This window comes from Grampus griseus (assembly GCF_964374135.1).
Source record: "Grampus griseus genome assembly, chromosome: 3".
NCBI classification, from domain to species: domain Eukaryota; kingdom Metazoa; phylum Chordata; class Mammalia; order Artiodactyla; family Delphinidae; genus Grampus; species Grampus griseus.
In genome coordinates, this window is record NC_139019.1 from 145,893,881 (window position 1) to 145,913,775 (window position 19,895).

At 35.6% G+C, this 19,895-nt stretch overlaps 1 protein-coding gene across 1 annotated transcript in view; it reads left to right on the plus strand.

The window, feature by feature from the left end:
* The window catches only part of RANBP17 (RAN binding protein 17), a 316,096-nt gene that overhangs the window by 69,537 nt on the left and 226,664 nt on the right, over nucleotides 1-19,895 (plus strand). The window contains exons 13-14 of the mRNA XM_082650901.1: nucleotides 2,225-2,330; nucleotides 11,493-11,628. Of these exons, the coding sequence (XP_082507027.1) occupies nucleotides 2,225-2,330; nucleotides 11,493-11,628 (242 nt within the window). The remainder of the gene's footprint in view (nucleotides 1-2,224; nucleotides 2,331-11,492; nucleotides 11,629-19,895) is intronic.

Here is a 19,895-nt window from a genome sequence, read left to right on the forward strand (position 1 = left end):
ATTGTATTCTGGTTATCTTTTGCCCAAAACTTAGTGGTTTATCAAATAACAATTTTATTCTTATCTCTCATTGTTCTCTGGGATTGATAAGTTTCAACTGGATGGTTCTCCTTTGGTGTCTTTCAGGCGCTGTAATCAGGTGACAGCTGCAGCTGACATCACCTGAATGATTCTTTACTCACAAGTCTGTTCTCTTTGCTGGAATATTTGATGAATGGGCTATAGTTGGGCATTTCTCTCTCCATGTAGTCTCTCTATATGACTAGCCTTTAGGTCTCAGGGTATGTGGTCTTCTTACATGGTGAATGGCTTCCCCTAAGTGAACATTCCCTGAGAGACTGGAGGAAGCTGCCAGTTCTCTTAAAGGCTAAGCCCAGTGCTGGAATAAGTGTCACTTCTACCATATTCTTTTAGTCAAAGCAGTCACAGTCCAGCCCAGACTTACGAAGGATTGGAAAAGTAGACTTCACTTCCTGATGGCAATTGCATACATGGAGGGAAGGAATTGATGGGTATCTTGAAGACACACTACCGTAGTCTCGGTATTGAAAATTGATAGGATAGCTGTGTAAGACCTGACTGAGAAGGTGCATTCAAAGTGAGACTAGTCAACATGGTTGTATCTTTCTGCAGGTACATTAAGCTGTGTGAGGATAGGCAAAGGGTAGGTGGAGAATTGGATTTAAACAATTACGGTTTTGTAAGATGCATATGTCAGAGGAGGAGAGAAGTTGACATTGTATGCAAGACAGAGATTATAATGATAGACAGTAGAACTGGAGGTAGGTAAGCATGGTAGAGAAGACATGAAGGGTGTAAGAAAGTGAAAAAAACGGCAGATCCCAAAAAACTATTAGAACTAACAAAAGAGTAACAAAGTTGCAGGATACAAGATCAATAGACAGAAATCAACAGTGGGTTTATATATTTTCAATGAACAATCAAAAATGAAGATAACAAGTCCACTTACAATAGTATTTAAAAGAATAAACTACTTAGGTAAAAACTTTACAAAAGAAGTGTTAAGTCTTGTACACTGACACTGTAAAACATTATTAAATCAAATATCTAAATAAATTGGAAGACATCATGGTCATGGTTCAGAAGACTTAATATTGTTAAGAAGGCAGTATTCCTCAAATTGACTTAATGGATTCAGTGTAATCTCTGTCAAAATCCCAACTGGCTTCTTTTCAGGAATTGGCAAGCTGATCCTTAAATTAATGTGGAAATCCAGAAGACCCAGGATATCCAAAGTAATATTGAAAAAAAAAAAACAAAGTTGAAAGACTCACACTTCCTGATTTCAAAATATACGACAGAGCAATAGTAATCAAGACAGTGTGGTATTGATGTAAAGGTAGACACTAGATCAATGAGATGTAGTTGAGAGTTCAGGTATAAACCCTCCAATTTGTAATCAGTTGATTTTTGACTGTGGTAGGAAGACAGTTCAATGACAGAAGGATTGTCTTTTCAACAAATGGTGCTGGGACAGCTGGATGTCTGCATGCAAAAGAATGAAGTTGGAACCCTATATCCTGCCATACACAAAAAATTAAAATGAATCATAGACCTAAATGTAAGAGTTAAAGCTATGAAACTCTTAGAAGAAAACATAGGACTAAATCTTCATGACTTTGGGTTGGGCAATGGTTTCTTAGATTTGACAGCAAAAGCTGAAATAACAAAGGAAAAATTAGCATTATGTACCACATGAGAATTTAACATTTCTGTGCGTCAGAGGACACCATGAAGAAAATGAAAACAACCCACAGAATGGGAGAAAATATTTGCTAATCATATGTCTGACAAGAGACTTGTATCTAGAAAATATTTGCTAATCATATGTCTGACAAGAGACTTGTATCTAGAATATATAAAGAACTTTTACAACTCAATAATAAAAAAGATAGATAGCCCAATTTTAAACTGAGCCAAGGATTTAAATAGACATTTCTCCAAAGAAGACATACTTATGCAAGATCACATAGCAGATTGGTAGAGCTGGGATTCGTAGTTGTATCTGGCTCTAAAACGTGTCATTTTCACTATTATACTACCTTGGTGAACTTAAAATCCAACTCTTCACTCTGTCAAGAACTGAGTTCACAGTAGTTTATCACTTGTTTGGAAGAACTTTTGCTAATTTTAGAATATCGGGAAAAATAAGCTTTATTTCTGTCAATACTTTCTAAATGATTTTTTCCTTGTTATATATTAGGACGTCTTGCCTGGCTGGTATACTTGGTTGGGACAGTTGTTGGAGGAAGATTAACATATACCAGTACAGATGAACATGATGCTATGGATGGAGAATTATCCTGTCGGTAAGTAGTAGCCATGTAATTTACAGAAATTTACTAAGTACTTAGAAATTTAGTTACTGAGCTGCTAGTATGAGCTAAAGCATTTTGTACTTGGCCTTTTGGAGAAGGTATTATTTTCCTTTTTACTGATGAGAAAACCAAGGCTTAAGTGATTTGTAGAAGTCATATCTTTAATAAGTAGTATAGTCAAATATATTCATATGAATAATATGAGTAAGCTGGTTTTCCATATATTTTAATTCACTTTTAATAACATCTTTCTTTATAACAAAGTAATACATGTTTTTGTTGAACACTAAAGATTTAAATGAAAAGGAAGTTATACATTAATTTGGAAATAACTACTGTCATTTGATAAAGATCTTTGAGTAATTAATGTTTGAGAGTATATATACATTACATGTGTATTTCTCAACTTTTTTCCAACAAAAATTATACTATAATATTGTTTTGTAAACTAAAATGGGGATACTAGTACTATATCTAATTCATTTGGGGCTGTTATAAGGATTAAATAAGTTAATAATTTAAAAATAATTTTAAAGTGCTTAGGACAATCAATGCCTGGCCAGTAGTAAGCACTATATTACCCAAAAAAACACCCAAAATAATTCTTTTTTAAAAACTCAAACATAATAATTATTTATAAACATTTTATCTAGACATGACATATTCTAAGCTATACCATAATTTAAATAGGTCCTTGCTTTGGGAATTTTAGGTTGTTTCTCAATTTTTCCTTATTATAAACGTGAATATTCTTTTAGCTATATCTTTATGTAGATCAAAATAATTTTATTAGAGTTAGGTCCTAAAAGCTAAATAGCTGGTTGAATAGTATATAGCACTTTAAAGACTTTCAATACACATTACCAAATGGCCTTCTGGAAAAGTACCAGTTTATCCTCTGAGCCCAAAGGCCATGAGAGGCTATTGGTTTTTTTTTTTTTTGCAGTTGAACACTAGGTGGTAGGATTCTTATCTTTGCCAGTTCATAGGTAACTGATGTCTCATTTTTATTTGTATTTCTTTGTTTACAAGTGGTGTCAAACATTCTTTTCCATTCCTTTTCTTGCCATTTCTATTTTCTCTTTGTGATTTTTTATTATATGTAGATTGTATCATTCATCTGGTTTTCTTTTATGATTATCTTTCCTAATCTATCCGTAAGAACTCAGTATATATCAGTATATATCAAAGATTGTAATATTTTGCTATTCATTTTGCTATTCATTTTCTCCATATGTTTTAATTTGTTTTAGAAATTGCTTTTTTTCTGGCTTTAAACATTTATATATTAAGATCTATGAATTTTTTCTTTCATACTTCTTTCAATGCTCATGTTTAGGAAGGTTGTTCCACACCTGGATAATAAAAATATTCTGCTATATTTTCTCCTGGATCTTTTATGGTTTCAGCTTATATTTAATTTTTAATATATCCAACATTTATTTTGTTATGTACTTTTTCGAAAATTTCCAAGTGTTAACCAGTTAATGTCAAACCCCACCCTCTACTGATTTGAAATGCTGCATGTATCTTACACAAAATTCTCATGTCTTTTTCTAGGCCTTTCATTCTTCTCCACTGATCTTGGAAGTCTATTAGTACACCACTATCACCCTACTGAAGTCTTTAGTATGATATTCTCCCTCATTATTATTCTTAAATATATTCCTAACTGTTTAATAAATTTGTTGCCATTTTGAATAGAGATTTCTCTCTCATTTCATACCCTTTTTAACCTTTAAACTACCTCATTTCAATGAAATTTGAATCTGAGTGGAACATAAATATTTTTAGTTTTTCTTAAGATTTATTATTTCCAATATCAAACCACTTTAAAATATGACTGGGGCATTCTCAAAATGCTTTGATTAATTTTTTTTTTTTTTTTTTTTTTTTGCGGCATGCGGGCCTCTCACTGTTGTGGCCTCTCCCGTTGCGGAGCACAGGCTCCGGACGCGCAGACCCAGTGGCCATGGCTTACGGGCCCAGCCACTCCGCGGCATGTGGGATCCTCCCGGACCGGGGCACAAACCCGTGTCCCCTGCATCGGCAGGCGGACTCTCAACCACTGCGCCACCAGGGAAGCCCTGCTTTGATTAATTTTAAACCAAGTGAACAATTTACTTCTGTAACATCTTTTAATATTACATATTTAGTAAAGTTTTTGCTATAGTTAGTTCGATTTTTTTTTTTAATGTTTTCATCATCAAGTAGAGAATTTCCCACTGGCACTATTTTCCTGAAAAATATATATAACAGGAAATAAACAAAAGTATCTGCCAAGTAGAAAATTTTAATTTTTTCTTTAAGCGGCAAACATATTTAGCTCTAAGTAAGATTTGTTTTGTGTTTAGCCTGTCTTCCCTAGGAAACAAAGTCTTAGTTGAAGTTTATGGGCTAAGATTTTTTTGTGGGGTGGGGAAAAGGATACCTTTTCAGGGAAGAAAGCATGAAGGAAAAGTGAGTAAAAGATAAAACAGGTTATGTGTTGATTAGTTGATGAAAATATTGTGACCAGAGTTCCTCGGGAACCTATTCCTGTATTACCTCTAAGAGCAGTGGTTCAGTATTTGCTAATTCAGTTTTTACGGCCATTTTACAGCACATAACTACCATAAATAATGAGAATCAACTATAGAAGGTGGTGCATTACACACCTGGTTGCTCATTTTTACAGGTTTCCCCAGAGACCACATGGAACAGCTGTGCTTCAAAGCAGTCCATCTTGGTGGGGGGCGGGGGGGGGACGAGGACTGAGGGCAAGTGGTTTATATGTTCACTTATTTCTGCATCCCAGTTTTAGTGGTTGAAATCTACTCCCGGAGTATATAACTTTTCCATACTTCTTAGTTGTGTTCCCTGGCCTCTTTGAGGAGCTGCTGGGGAAGCCAGAGCTACTATTGGTCCTGTTGGTTGGAGGTAGGGGCTGGCTGGAGCTATGGTAGGCCTTTCCTCCCCCTGAGTGAGGATTTATAACTGCAATAGCTGTGCGAGTCTTTACTGGGGCTGCAAGGCAAGTGGTTGAGCCCAGGGGACAGGAGGAGAGATGGTGGTGGGGTTGGTGGGGGGTTAAACAGGGCCGAGCAGATTCAAGGTGGGGTATGTACCAGGACTTACATAATTTGCCTAGAAAAAACATAAATATATGTGTTTTAACATACTGAGATTTTAAATTAAATAAGAATGATGTTATATGTAAAATTTTAAAATATCAATTTCACATGGAGAAATTCCAGGTAACTAGAACTGTCATACTATTGCCTTTTGGTGTTGTTATATGATAACCTTTTTAACTCCTGGGAGGACACTACCAAATTAGACGTTGAGGAGCTCCTGCCAAAAATCTATGTGTTATTTTATCAGAAAAAGGTTGATATTCATAAAAACTTTCAATATTGTGATAATGATATTTAAAACATGTTACTTTAACATTTTTAAATATGCTGCTTTAACTTAGCAAATAAGTATATTTGTGCTCATGCCACACAATTCTGATTAAATAAAGATAACTTTATAATCATTTCAGTGTCATTCATCATGACCAGAATGTAAACCTCTTGAGAGATTTCCCAGGGATTTTGTCTTGTCCTGTATCCTCTCTAATTTGCTGGTGGCTGCTTCTTTTCGGTTCATTCCTCTCAGTTAGGCCACCCTCTGTTTCTGTTTCTTCATGTTGCTCTCACCTGTTCATCTCTCAATCATTCCTCATTATTCATTGAAGACTTTTGCAGCTAGCTCAGTGTTTTGCTCTCTGCCCCAAACACTGCTGTGATATAGATGACTTCAACTTCTTTCCCGTCCGGTAGTGTTGCTTCCTCTTCTCTACACAAGACACTTCCAGCGGCTTCCTGTCACACGTGAAACAAATTCCAAATTCTTGCCATAGCCCAAAGTGTACTGTGCTACTTCTCTGACCTTATTTCCTATCCCTTTTCATTCAACTCAGCTACATACACTGACCTCCTTGCTATTGAGTATTACCAATATGTTTTCACTTTAGGGCCTTTGCGCTTCTCTTCTGCTAGGAATGCTTTCTCCCAGATGTTTATGTAGTACTCCGTCACTTCAATCAGGTCTGTACCCAGATGTCTCTACTTCTTTTGACCTCCCTATCCAAAATAACATCCTTATCCTGCTTTATTTTTCTTCACAGCACTTATTACCTCTTGATGTTTATTCCACTAGAATAGGGAAGGAATAAGCTTTATCTGCTTTGTTCACTGCTGTATCTTTATCTCATCTGCCTGGCAAAACCTAAATTCTGAAGGAATTCAGAGTTTTCTCTTAATTTGTCGAGTGATAAAAGAAATTGCACACTTCTTTAGATAGGTACCATTGCCAACTAAGATATCTTTTTTTTTTTTAACCTTAACTGAGCCCTCAGCATGGCTCAGTGATTTGTGTTATTTTAGTAATTCTTATCTTCTGACTTCCAAACACTTACTGAACTGTTTTCCTTGCATGTGTTGTCCCACATGTACCTCTAATTCAGTGACTAAACTTAAACTCATCTCTTCCATCCACTCCCGACCCTGACTCTCTTTGTGTGTCTCATCACTGTCCATTCAATTGCCTAGGCTTGAATCCTGGGACTTCTCCTTAACTTTTTCTTTTTTCTCTCACCAGCATCCTTATAGTAATCAAATTCTGTCACTTCTACCTTCTGCTTATCCCGATTAGTCCAGTTATTTCTGTTACCCTTGCTGTTTTAACTCCGGTCATCATTTGCCCGGATTCATGCTGCAGTTTTATGTGGGCACCTTGTTTCCTCTCTGGCTTTCTAAAATAAAGATTTGATTATGTCTGTGCTTTGCTTAAAGTCTGCAGTGACTTTCATTGCTACTGGGATTAAAATCAATGTAATTTATCAGGCTCTTCGTAGTCTGGGTCCTGCCTGTCTCAGTAGCTGCATCTCGTACCACTGACTGTCTTATAGCTGTATAGAACTTTTTTTCAGCTCTTAAATGAGCCATGCTTCCCCCCCTGCCCCCCCCCCCCCCCCCCCGTCTAGAAAGCTGCACATGCGTTCCCCTTTCTCTTGACCCTCTCTGCTCTGTTCCATCCTAGAATGTTAGGAGCTCTCGCTAATTTCTTTGTAGTGTTTATTATAGCACTTGTCATTCCTTATTCTAATTGCTTGTTTTACTGTCTTTCCCTGCATAAGCTGTAGATTTCTGGAGGACTGGGAATATATATGTTTTGCTCAGTATTGTATTCTGAACTCCTAATACATACCTGCCATATTGTAGGCCTTCAGATATTTGTTGACTGAATAAATACTTACGGAATTGGATATTAAGGGGAATATAAAAGAACTGATTATCCAAACATTCATTTCTTTATACTTGAAATGGTATACATATACTTGGATCAAAATTATTTAATATTTATCTTTTTACTCCCTCCATGCTCCAAAGATAATTTAAGATAAAGGTAAAAATAAATGTAGGACAATAAATTGAAACACAAGTGAATATTGTATATACAATACAAGCTTTGGTCTTATGCACTTATTAGAGGTGGCCACAGATCTTTGAAGGACACTGTGGCAGAGACTACTAGTTGTCTTGTATCTCTTCTTTCCTTCTTCTGCAGTAATAGAATACCTAAAATGTTTTGCTGGGCATTGGCCACCTGAATAAGACTAGATTTACTAGAATCTCTTGCAGCTAGGTATGGTTAAGTGATTATGTTCTGGGCAATTGAATGTAAGTGAATGTGGTACGTGTAACATATATGCACATGAGTGGAGCTGAAGAAGCCATCTTAGACCATAAAGTGATTGGGTGAGTGGAGGCAAGTGTAACAACAAGATGGAAGGAACCTGAGTCCCTGATACAACGTGGAACACCAACTAGTCCTAGAGCATTGCCTTGAATTTTTTTTGCTTGAGAGAAAAATAAACATCTATATTGTTTAAACCATTGTTTTTGGATTTCAGTCACTTGCAACTGAACTTCTTGTACGACTATCAAAGCTTATTTGACAGATGGATCATGTACCCTTCTGGGAACTCTTTCCTACTCTCCTGTTGGGGATTGTTGGGGTGCCTTTGCAATTCATATCAAGCTGGTGATTTGCATTGCCTCTTAAGCAGATGTGAATCACCAGCTTGATATGAGTTGTAAAGGCACCCCAACAAACTTGGCTATTGGTTTCATGTCTTCCTCAGAGTTTTGGAATGTATGTTATTAAAAGGAAATAAAAGTAAACAAGCCATTGCATAGAATCAACAAAGAACCAGAGTAAGAAAAAGGAGGTCCTACTCATAAAGAATTTAACAGCAGTATATGCTTTAAGTCACTTAAGAAAGCACCTGGATCCAGAGATGAAGTTTGGTGTGTGTATCTATTTATTTAACTAAAAATTACTTCAGGAGTCTGTGCATTCACAAATACACAGACTTTAAAAGTGAGCTATGTCCCTCCTTTCAAAATCAGAGAATAAACACATCTTTTTAGGAAAAACAAACAAACCTGGTTGACTCATTCTTAAATTTGATCTTTATAAGCTTTCCTTTATGAATTTTAATAGCATTAAAGATATTTAGTAAGTGAAGGTACTTTTAAATAAGTAGCTTAATTTAGGAATTAATAACTATAAAAATGGTTACCAAAATATTATTTCATAACACTTTGGCAATAAATACCAAGTTTTTTAAAGAAGTTCATTTGCTGTAACCTACACATTTTGTTCCTAGAACTCTTTGCTGGTAGGGAATAGGAGAATAATTATATTTCACTGAAATGTAAGTTTGTATTCAAAATGAGATTATTAAAATTTGGTGTAGCTTTAATTTTATACAACGTTTTGGAAAGTTATTTAATAATATGAAAAAAATAATTGGGCAAGATATGTTTAGTGAGACAGTTCAATGGAATAAAATAAACGGTCCAGGAAGTAATATGAATGCATAAATAGACCTAATGTATGTGATAAGGGGGTAATTCAAATTAGTGGGCAAAAGACAGACTATACAAGAAAGAAATGGTGTTGAAGCAGCTGGGTAGCCATCTGCGAAAAAACGTTGATCCATATCTCACCAGATAGGTTCAAGGTTAATTTCAGTGTATCATACAGTTGAATGTAAAAAGATGGAACAAAAACACCTCAGATTTGGGTAAGACCTTGTTATTATATAAAATCCATAAGAGAAAAATTGGTAAGGTTTTCTGCATAAGAAAAAGAAGAAAAACATGCATGGTATTAAAAAAACACCATAGGGCTTCCCTGGTGGCACAGTGGTTGAGAGTCCGCCTGCCGATGCAGGGGACACGGGTTCGTGCCCCGGTCCGGGAAGATCCCACATGCCGCGGAGCAGCTGGGCCCGTGAGCCATGGCCGCTGAGCCTGTGCGTTCAGAGCCTGTGCTCCGCAATGGGAGAGGCTACAACAATGAGAGGCCCGTGTACTGCAAAAAACAAAACAAAACAAAACAAACACCATAAAGTCAAAAGACAAATGAAAAAGTGGGGAAAAATATTTACATCTCAATCACAGGCAAAGGGCTCAGTTTTCTAATATATAAAGAATTTGTAGAAATTAGCAATAAAAAAATAACCCAACAGAAAAATCAAAAAAGGATATGAGCAAAAAGGGCACACAAAAGAACATATGTATTACTTAAAAATATGGAAAATTTTGACTTTACATTCATGAGAGAAATACAAATTAAAACTTCACTGAGATACCATTTTTCAGATTCCAGTAAATTGTAGAGTTTAATATCACCCTGAATTATTTATATGTATATAGACACTCTCATTTACTGATGATGGGAGTATAAATTGTTTCAGTTTCATTGGAAGGCAATTTTGTAATAGCTATCAAAATTGTAAATTCATTTTCTCTAAGCTAGTAATTTGACTTTTACTGTGTATATTATAACTGAACATGTGTGCAGTGATGTGTACAAGATTGTTAATTGCAGCATTTTTGTAATAGCAAAAAATTGTAAACAACCTTAGTGTCCCTCAGTGGGGGAAAGTATGAAAATAATGTGGTATGTTCATATAATGATGTTCAGCAGCTGTAAAAAGAGAATAAGGAAGCTCTTTATATCTGACATGAAAAGATCTCTAAGATATATTATTAAATGAAAAAAGCTAAGTTTAACAATATAACGGTGTAGTATGCTCCATATGTGTAAAAGAGTTGGGAGGAGAATGTATAGTCATACATGCATTTTAAAAGTCTCTGGAATGACACAAACTGTTAACAGCGTGTGTGTGTATCTTCTCGTGTGCATACATGGAAGGAAGTGAGTGGGTTAGGGCTAGGCATATCCGCCTTTGCATAATGAGAAAAAAGAGAAATAGGTGCTGTCTCCTCCAGAACTTCTACTTCTGTTTCTTAAAAATTTTATTATGATATGCTAATTTTGTTAGCACCAGGCAGTTGGCAGCCATTCACTGGAAAATTTTAATGAAAATAGATAGATAACAGAAGGATTTGGGGGTGGGGGGAAATTCTAGACTAAGCTTTTTATTCTATTAAGCTTTTTCTCTAGGAAATTTAATTTAACCTTTAGTTCATTTATGATTTTTTGATAATAATAGTTGCATACCTGTAATAAAAATATTTGATTTTGTTAAGATCATCTTGTAATTTATTTCAGGTAAAATTTTTATTACTCATTAAGAAAGTGATACAGCTTGATGGCTGTACCTCTTTTTTTTGTATTTTGAACCATATGACCCCAAAATATATAGTTATATGAAAATATGTTGTAATGAAAAAGTAAAATACAAAACTACACATTCAATATCATTTTTCTTTTACTAAAATATTATATATATACATAAATATATAAGTTAATACCTGCGTTTATATAATAGTTATAATTGTAGATATTTACTATATATGTATATGTCATATGTATCTATATATAAATGTTTAGTAAAATAATAAATGCATGTCCATGTAGGTTTGTATGCATGTATATGAAGTGCATGTGTTAGGAAAAAGGGCTAGAAGGAATTAGACCAAATTGTAGTATCTCTTCATGGTAGGATTTCAGATGATTTTTAAAAATATTTTCGTTATAAGCATTTGTATTTTTCCACTTTTTATATTACGTAAAATTGATGATAAATGTTTTAATGGTATTTCTCTAAGAATTTTTACTGAAGCTTCTTTTTTCCTTCATGAAAAGAGTTTTTCAGCTTATATCTTTAATGGATACCGGATTGCCTCAGTGTTCTAATGAGAAAATAGAACTTGCAATTCTGTGGTTCTTGGATCAGTTTCGTAAAACATATGTTGGTGATCAACTTCAGCGAACCTCAAAGGTAGGTTTTTACTAGAGATTAAAATTAATGTTATTGAAGATGAAGAAAGGTGTTCACATGTAACAGCTTTAAGCTGAATGATATATTTGGGCAATTTCTACATAAGAAATTTAGTTGATCAGTTGAAGTCAGTTGATTAATTGGTATTGAAGGCAATGTGAGATTGCTTGTTTTATGCCTAGATTTACCATTGTCTTTGAAGATTGATTGGCAGAGTTAGAGAATATTTTTTATGTGGTTAGTCATTAGTTAAGATTATTTTAAACACCTTAATGAATTTTGCCTTATTGTATTTCAAGGTTTAAAACATACGATTTACTCTTTTAGTAGTTCTGAGGGTTTTGGTGGGGGTTTTTTTTGATACTTATTTTTGTGGTTTCCAGTGTATTTTCCACTCATTTCTTGGCATTTTTACATGATAAATGATGAGGACAAGAAGAGTAAGACATGCCTTTGAGAGGCTGCAGTTAACTTAGTGAAGGGAACATTTCTACTATGGTGATTGAAAGTTTAGCATTAGCAAGTTCAGATGAATTGATCTTAAGGCATTAAGGTATTATTGAGGGCATTTATGTGAACCCTAACCAGATATTTAGTAGCACTTGGACACTGAGTAAGATCTATGAGGTTTTTTTTTTCTTTTCTTTTCTTCCTAGAGTAATAACTTTCCAAAACCTTCTCTGTTGGAAGTCCTAAGGATATTCTTATCTCCTTTGTATTAGTAATGTTAAGAGATTAAGTTCTAGAATAAGCTTTTTATATTGAACTGAGCTTTGTTTTCCCTGGGAAATTTAGCTTAACCTTCAGTTCATTTATGGTTTTCTGTTAATAGTAGTTGTATAGTAGTATGAAAAGTATTTGATTTTGTTAAGATCATCCTTTAGTTTACTTCAGGTAAAATTTTCTTTGCTTTTTAAGAAGGTGATGTAGTTTGATGCTTTCTTTGTGAAATACATTGTGATATTTTATTGCCATTTAGGATTTGTTTTCATTCAGGATTAATATCAAAAAAATTTTCTTAGAGTTAAGCTGACATTGAATGAGACAACTAGGGAGAAAAAGGAGTAGCTAGATATAACTGTTTTAGGTTGACAGTAAGGCAAATTAGAATCAGACAAAAATTACATGGTATAAAATTTATACAGGGTACACATTGAATTATGATAAACTGTCTTGTTTTAAATGTACCCAGAGAGTTTATTTTGCTTTTGCAAAAGTGAATACTCTTGAAACATTGCTTATCTAATATCCATTTGGTCTGGGTCCTAAATCAGAACAGTGTAATATGAAGTGGAAAAGCCTTAAAATTATTGTGGTTAAAGCACTTGGAAATAATTATGTAAAATGAAATCGATTGTTTTAGGGCAATGGGTTTGAGAAGTTTTTTTCCTGAAGATTCTTATATGTATATAACTTTTAATATAAGGTAATTGTGAAAAAAGTGAATTATAAAAGATAAGTTTTTCTTTTTTGAAATTGCTTACATATTAGGAAAAAATAAACACATCATCAGACTGGTGTTGATTCTTTTATTTTAATTTTACTCTAACATTTTTGATGCATCTTATCCTATTTTCAAAGAGAATAAGGTGATTTTATTTCTGAGGCATTCCTACTGCATAACCTTGAAGTGAGGCCAAAGCTTTCCACTTTTCTTTTTTTTGGCTTGTCTGCTGATCTGCCTTAGTAGGAACTGTTTTGGGGGTCCTTATTGTGTGCCCTGGCACTCTTCTAGGAACTCTTCACATTCTCTCTAGGTCTTATAACAAGCCTGCAAGTTTGGTATTATTGTTCCCATTTTACAAATGAAAGAAAAGACTGTCTAAGACATTTAAAATAAGTCCTCTACATACTGTTTTTCTGTCAACCACACTAAGGAGGACCAGATGGAAGATATTTTTTGGTGAGAGCATTCCGGATTATGGCAAAAAAAGGGAGAGCATTAGGTTAAAGTAAGCGAATAATGTTCAGTGTGTACTTATTTTGTACCAGGAACTTTCCAAAGCTCTCTTAAGCATTATGTCATTTAATTGGATCATATAGAGTATGACTTAAAGTTCTTCCGTCTCTTTTCTATGTATGTCATCAGTTTCATGCTTCACTACTCCATACTTGTATTACATACTTTATGTGTACTAAATTTTTTTCAGCTCCTTTAACAGTCTACATTCTCTTTCAATTCTGGACCTTTGAAAAAAATTGTTTCCTTTGCCTAGGACACTATTTTTTTTAATTCATCTTCCACTTCCCTGCCTTACTTAGCTAACTTCTACTTTTCTTTCACGTCAGATACCCCATCCTTTAGGATGCTCTTCTTAACTTAAATTCTGGGAGAGTTTCTGTCTCCTATTTTAGGATTATTATACTGCATTGTAATTATTTCTTAGCAAAACATATAGAGACTATAATCTGGGTTAGGACTGTTCTGTCTTCTTTATTGTTATCACCTCCACATGCTTGGCATATTCCTTGTATGCTTTCTACTAGATAATGGTTGAATGTATATATTTAGTAGAATTTCATAGGAATAGGGTCTAGATATCATGTATAATACTTTCAGGTAATAAAGGGTATGTTCTTGAGTTGGAAAATGATGCTGACTTTAGTGAAGTTGTTTGACAGTTTTTTTAAAAAGACATAATAATTGATTTATTTTTAATTGATTTATTTAATTTATTTATTTTTGGCTGCACTGGGTCTTTGTTGCTGCACACGGGCTTTCTCTAGTTGCGGCGAGTCGGGGCTACTCTTTGTTGTGGTGCGCGGCCTTCTCATTACAGTGACTTCTCTAGGCACGGGCTCTAGGCGTGCGGGCTCAGTAGTTGTGGCATGCGGGCTTCAGTAGTTGTGGCTCATGGGCTCTAGAGCACAGGCTCAGTAGTTGTGGCTCATGGGCTTAGTTGCTCCGCGGCATGTGGGATCTTCCCGGACCAGGGCTCGAACCCATGTCCCCTGCATTGGCAGGCGGATTCTTAACCACTGTGCCACCAGGGAAGCCCTGTTTGACAATTTTAAGTAAGGTATACCATTAATAAGCATCTTAAAAATTCTATAAAAGCCTTCATGTGCAAAATAATATAATTTAGAGAAATAAATGCTCCAGGAACCAAGGTGGGAATCATTGAAGTGATTGTATAGAAGTATGTCCTATAAGTGAGAAAGAAAAATCATAAATAGTAGCTGTAGGTATTAATTGAGCAATTAGTCTGTGCCAAAGACTTTGCTCAGCACTTGACAGGCATCTAATTTCATCTCACAGAAACTCCATGGAAATAGTTATCTTTATTAACATCCCCACCACTTTTTACAGATATGGAAACTGAGGCTTGGAATAGTTAATTTGATTAAGTGGTTGCACCTGGATTTGAACCCAGGACACTTGATAGAGCCTTTGCTGCTAACCACTTTGCTGTATTGCCTCCTGTTGGATCTTTGACAGGGATATTGAATGGGCCTTTCAAGCTCAACAGGTTCTAAAAAGAAACATTGTCTTCTAAAATGCTTTCTACCTACTTTTCTTTTTTGAGGAAGAATGACTTTTAACCCAAAATTTCCACTTTGTTCTTATTTCTTATGTCTAATATGTCACCTATTCTTGCTGATTTTATTGCCTAAATATCTCTCAGTTCCACTCCTTTCTCAGGAGTGGAACTTGCCTTTTTATTCTTGTTACTGCTTACATTTCTCACTAGATTTCAGAAGTCTTCTGGTTGTACTCTTTGTTTCCTTTTTGCCTTCTTCCAGTCCAGTTTCCATACTGCCACCAGAGTAATCTTTTCTTCAGTAGAAAACCAGAGAGAATAGTGTAATGAATAGTCACACATCCATCTTCCAGCTTTGTCAAATCTGAATGCTTTGCCATATTTACTTCAGATCTGTATATTTTAAAATTAAATATTGAAAACATATTGCTCTGATTCTGTTTGCCTCACTTCTTGCCCAAAAGTAACCACTACCCTAAATTTAGTGTGATTTTCATGCACGATATCATTCTTTCCCACATTTCTGTGTATTTATTAACAAAACATAGTATTATTAACTTTATAGAAAATTATTAGGCAGAAACTTGCCTTTTTTGATCAACATTGTTTTTGAGATTTATCCATGATGATACATGTAGTTTTTGTTTGTTTGTTTGTTTGTTTCAAAGAACAGGTGTCATTCTTTTTTTTTTAATTTATTTGTTTTATTTATTTTTGGCTATGTTGGTTCTTCGTTGCTGTGCACAGGCTTTCTCTAGTTGCGGTGAGTGGGGGCTGCTCTTCGTTGTGGTGCATGGACTTCTCATTGCGGTGGCTTCTCTTGTTGCAGAGCAGAGGCTCTAGGTGCACGGGCTTCAGTAGTTGCAGCACATGGGCTCAGTAATTGTGGCTCGCAGGCTCTAGAGCGCAGGCTCAGTAGTTGTGGCGCACAGGCTTAGTTGCTCCGTGGCATGTGGCATCTTCTGGGACCAGGGCTTGAACCCGTGTGCCCTGCGTTGGCAGGCAGATTCTTAACCACTGCGCCACTAGGGAAGCCCTGATACGTATAGTTTTAAGTATTTTAATTATTTAATGGTATTACAATATATTACTGTGCCATTATATATTCTTTTTTTTTAAATATACATTAGGTGTTTCCAGTTTTAACGTTTACAAAAAATACTGCAGTATGTATACTAATACCTATTTCCTCATGCATATGTATGAGTATCTATTTTTTTTTTTTTTTTTTTTTTGCGGTACGTGGGCCTCTCACTGTTGTGGCCTCTCCCGTTGCGGAGCACAGGCTCCGGATGCGCAGGCTCAGCGGTCGTGGCCCACGGGCCCAGCCGCTCCGCGGCATGTGGGATCTTCCCGGACCTGGGCACGAACCCGTGTCCCCTGCATCGGCAAGCGGACTCTCAACCACTGTGCCACCAGGGAAGCCCTGTATGATTTTCTTGAAGGTAAATACTAGGAGTGGAATTGCTAGGTTGTGGAATGTTCATATCTTCAGCTTTATAGGATATTATCAAGTTGCCCTCCTAAGTGTTGTAACAGTTTATTCTTCCTCCCCCAGCAGAGTAGGTGTGTGTTGCTGTATATTGTCATAATACTTGCTTTTGTCAGTCTTTAAATTTTGCCGTTCTTCAGGGAACACATTTCTTACTGTGTCATTTCTCTGCTTAAAATTATTATTGATTTCCCATTATTTACAAAATAAATTTCTTCTTATGGTCAAACTTCACCTACCTTTGCAACTTTTTCTTTTGATACTGCATTCTATTCTATGACGTGATGTATATGTGCTGCTGTGTATTTATTTCCTGCTTGCATATTTCAATTATCCAATGAATATTAATAAGTAACTACTTTATATTAAGGCCAGGGATACAAAGGCAAATAGGATGGTCCATCTCCCCAGTAAGTTTATAAATTAAAGAGGGAAGATAGCAAATAAAGAAAAAAAATAGAAAATTTATCCATGTCTATATTTAAACAGTATATAAATAAGGAAAAGACAGACTGTTAAATAAATGCTACAAATATATTTTGTTATATCTATGTAAAAATTGTATTATTCACAGCACACAAATATCAAATCCAACTAAGTTAGAAGACTCTTAGTGTGCAAAGTAGAAGATTATGATTTAGGGGTAGGGAAGGATTTTTTTAAGACATAAAAAGCCCAAAGTGTAGATACAAAGGTTGATAAATTCTACCCATTTTAAAAGTAAAAACTTCTGTGGATAAAAAAGGTACAGTAAACAAAGTAAAAAGACAACCTGTAGACAGGTTGTAAGATATTTGTAATACATGTAACTTAAAGAGAATCAATATTCAGTTATATAAACAATTTCTATGAATCAATAAGAGAAAAACAACTCAGTAGAAAAATGGGCAAAAGATGTGAATAAACAATTCACAGAAGAGGAAATCACAGTTGCCGATAAACATGAAGAAATGTTCATCCTTTTGTGGACTCGAGAATGCAAATTAAAGCTACAGTGAGATACCGTATTATACCTGTTAGCTGGAAACAGTTACAAAGTCTGACAAGTGTTAAGTATTTGTCAGGAAGTAAAATAGCAAACACTCTACACTGCTGGTGGAATCCAAATTGGTAAAATTGCTTTGGAAAACAGTTTAGCAATATTTAAGAAGGTTAAAAATGCATATACTCTTGGATCAGGGAACATAAATTCTAAGAACATACTTTAAAGATGCTCACGTGTACGGATGACTTATTTAAGAGTATTTTGGATACAACATTGTAAATCAACTATACTTCAATAAAATTAAAAAAAAAATATTTCAGGTATACAAACAATTGGAAAACTTAATTTTAAAAATACCATCTACTCTAATACCCCAAAAGCCCTTCATAAAATAGGAATAAATCTAATGAAAGATGTACAAGACGTGTACAGTGTAAACTCTAAAACATTGTTGTAAAAAATTAAATGAGCCCCAAATAAATGGACATATATATACTATGTTTATGAATTGGAGACTCAGTATCATTAAGATCACTTAAGTAAAGTAAGTGGTAACAATGTGTCATGAAATAGAGAATATCGATAAAGGGAAATTTTTAAAAAAAGAAACAAATAGAAATTCTGTAGTTGAAAAGTACAATAATTGGTATGAAAAGTATACTAGAGGGGCTCAACAATATATTTTAACTCGCAGAAGAAATAATTAGCAAACTTGAAGATTGACTATGTCTTAGTTTGGGCTGCTATAATACATACCATTGACTGGGTGGCTTAAACAACAAAAAATTATTTCTCACAGTTTTGGGGGCTGGTAGCCGAGATTAGGGTGCCAGTGTGGTTAGGTTCTTGGTGAGGGCCCTCTTCCTGATAGTGTCCTCACATGTCCTTCCTTGCTCCATGCCAAAAATGAGAGAGTGGTTCTTTGTCTGCTCCTCTTTTTATAAGGGCATTAATCTCATCATGAGGGCCCCACCCTCATGACCTCACCTAACCTTCGTTACTTCCCCCAAACCCCACTTACTAATACCATTCCTTTGGAAGTTAAAGATTTAACATATGAATTTTGGGGGACACAAACATGTAGCCCATAACAGATGGCTAGAGATTATAGAATTCAAAAAACAGACAAAAAAGAATGAAGGAGGGCTTCCCTGGTGGCGCAGTGGTTGAGAGTCCGCCTGCCGATGCAGGGGACACAGGTTCGTGCCCCGGTCCGGGAAGATCCCACATGCTGCAGAGCGGCTGGGCCCATGGGCCATGGCCACTGAGCCTGCACATCTGGAGCCTGTGCTCCGCAACGGGAGAGGCCACACAGTGAGAGGCCCGCATACCACAAAAGAAAAAAAAAATGAATGAAGGAAAATGAACAGAGCCTGAGAGAACTGTAGATCCCCGTTAAGTACACCAACAAGCATATGGAGTACCTGGTAGGAGGAGTAACAAAGAGGACAGCAAGGAGCAGAGGGCTTCCCTGATGCCGCAGTGGTTGGGAGTCCGCCTATCGATGCAGGGGACACGGGTTCGTGCCCTGGTCTGGGAAGATCCCACGTGCTGTGGAGCGTCTGGGCCCGTGAGCCATGGCTGCTGGGCCTTGTGCGTCCAGAGCCTGTGCTCTGCAGTGGGAGAGGCCACGGCAGTGAGAGGCCCGCATACGGCAAGGAAAAAAAAAAGAAAAGGAAAGAAAGCAGAAAAATATATTTAAAGCAATAATGGCTTAAAAATTACCACATTTGTTGAAAAATATTACCCATCAAAGAAGTGTAATGAGAAAGGTCCATACTAAAATCACACCATAGTAAAAATGCTGAAAGACAGACAAAGAGAAAAATTTGAAAGCAACGAGAGAAAAACTGCTCCTCACATACAAGGGAACTCCAATAAGATTAATAGCTGATTTATTTTTAGAAACAGTGAAGGCCAGAAGACATTTGGATGTCATATTCAAAATGCTGAAAGAAACTGGTAACCAAGAATTCTATATCCAGCAAAACTATCTTTAGAAATGAAAGGAGAATTAAAGACATTTTCAGATAAACAAAAACTGAGAGAATGCATTGCTATCAGAGCTGCCTTATAAGAAATGCTAAATGAGGTACTGCAGGCTGAAAGCAGGTGATCTCAGACAAATTCATATGGATCCACGGAAAAAACCAAGAGCACTAGTGAAGCTAATTAAGCAATTATAAAATACGGTACTTCTCTTAACTGATTGAAAAGCAATTGTATATAACAGTTACATATTTTATATACATATACACTGTATCGATAGCATATAACATGTAGAGATATCAATAGCAGCACACAGAAG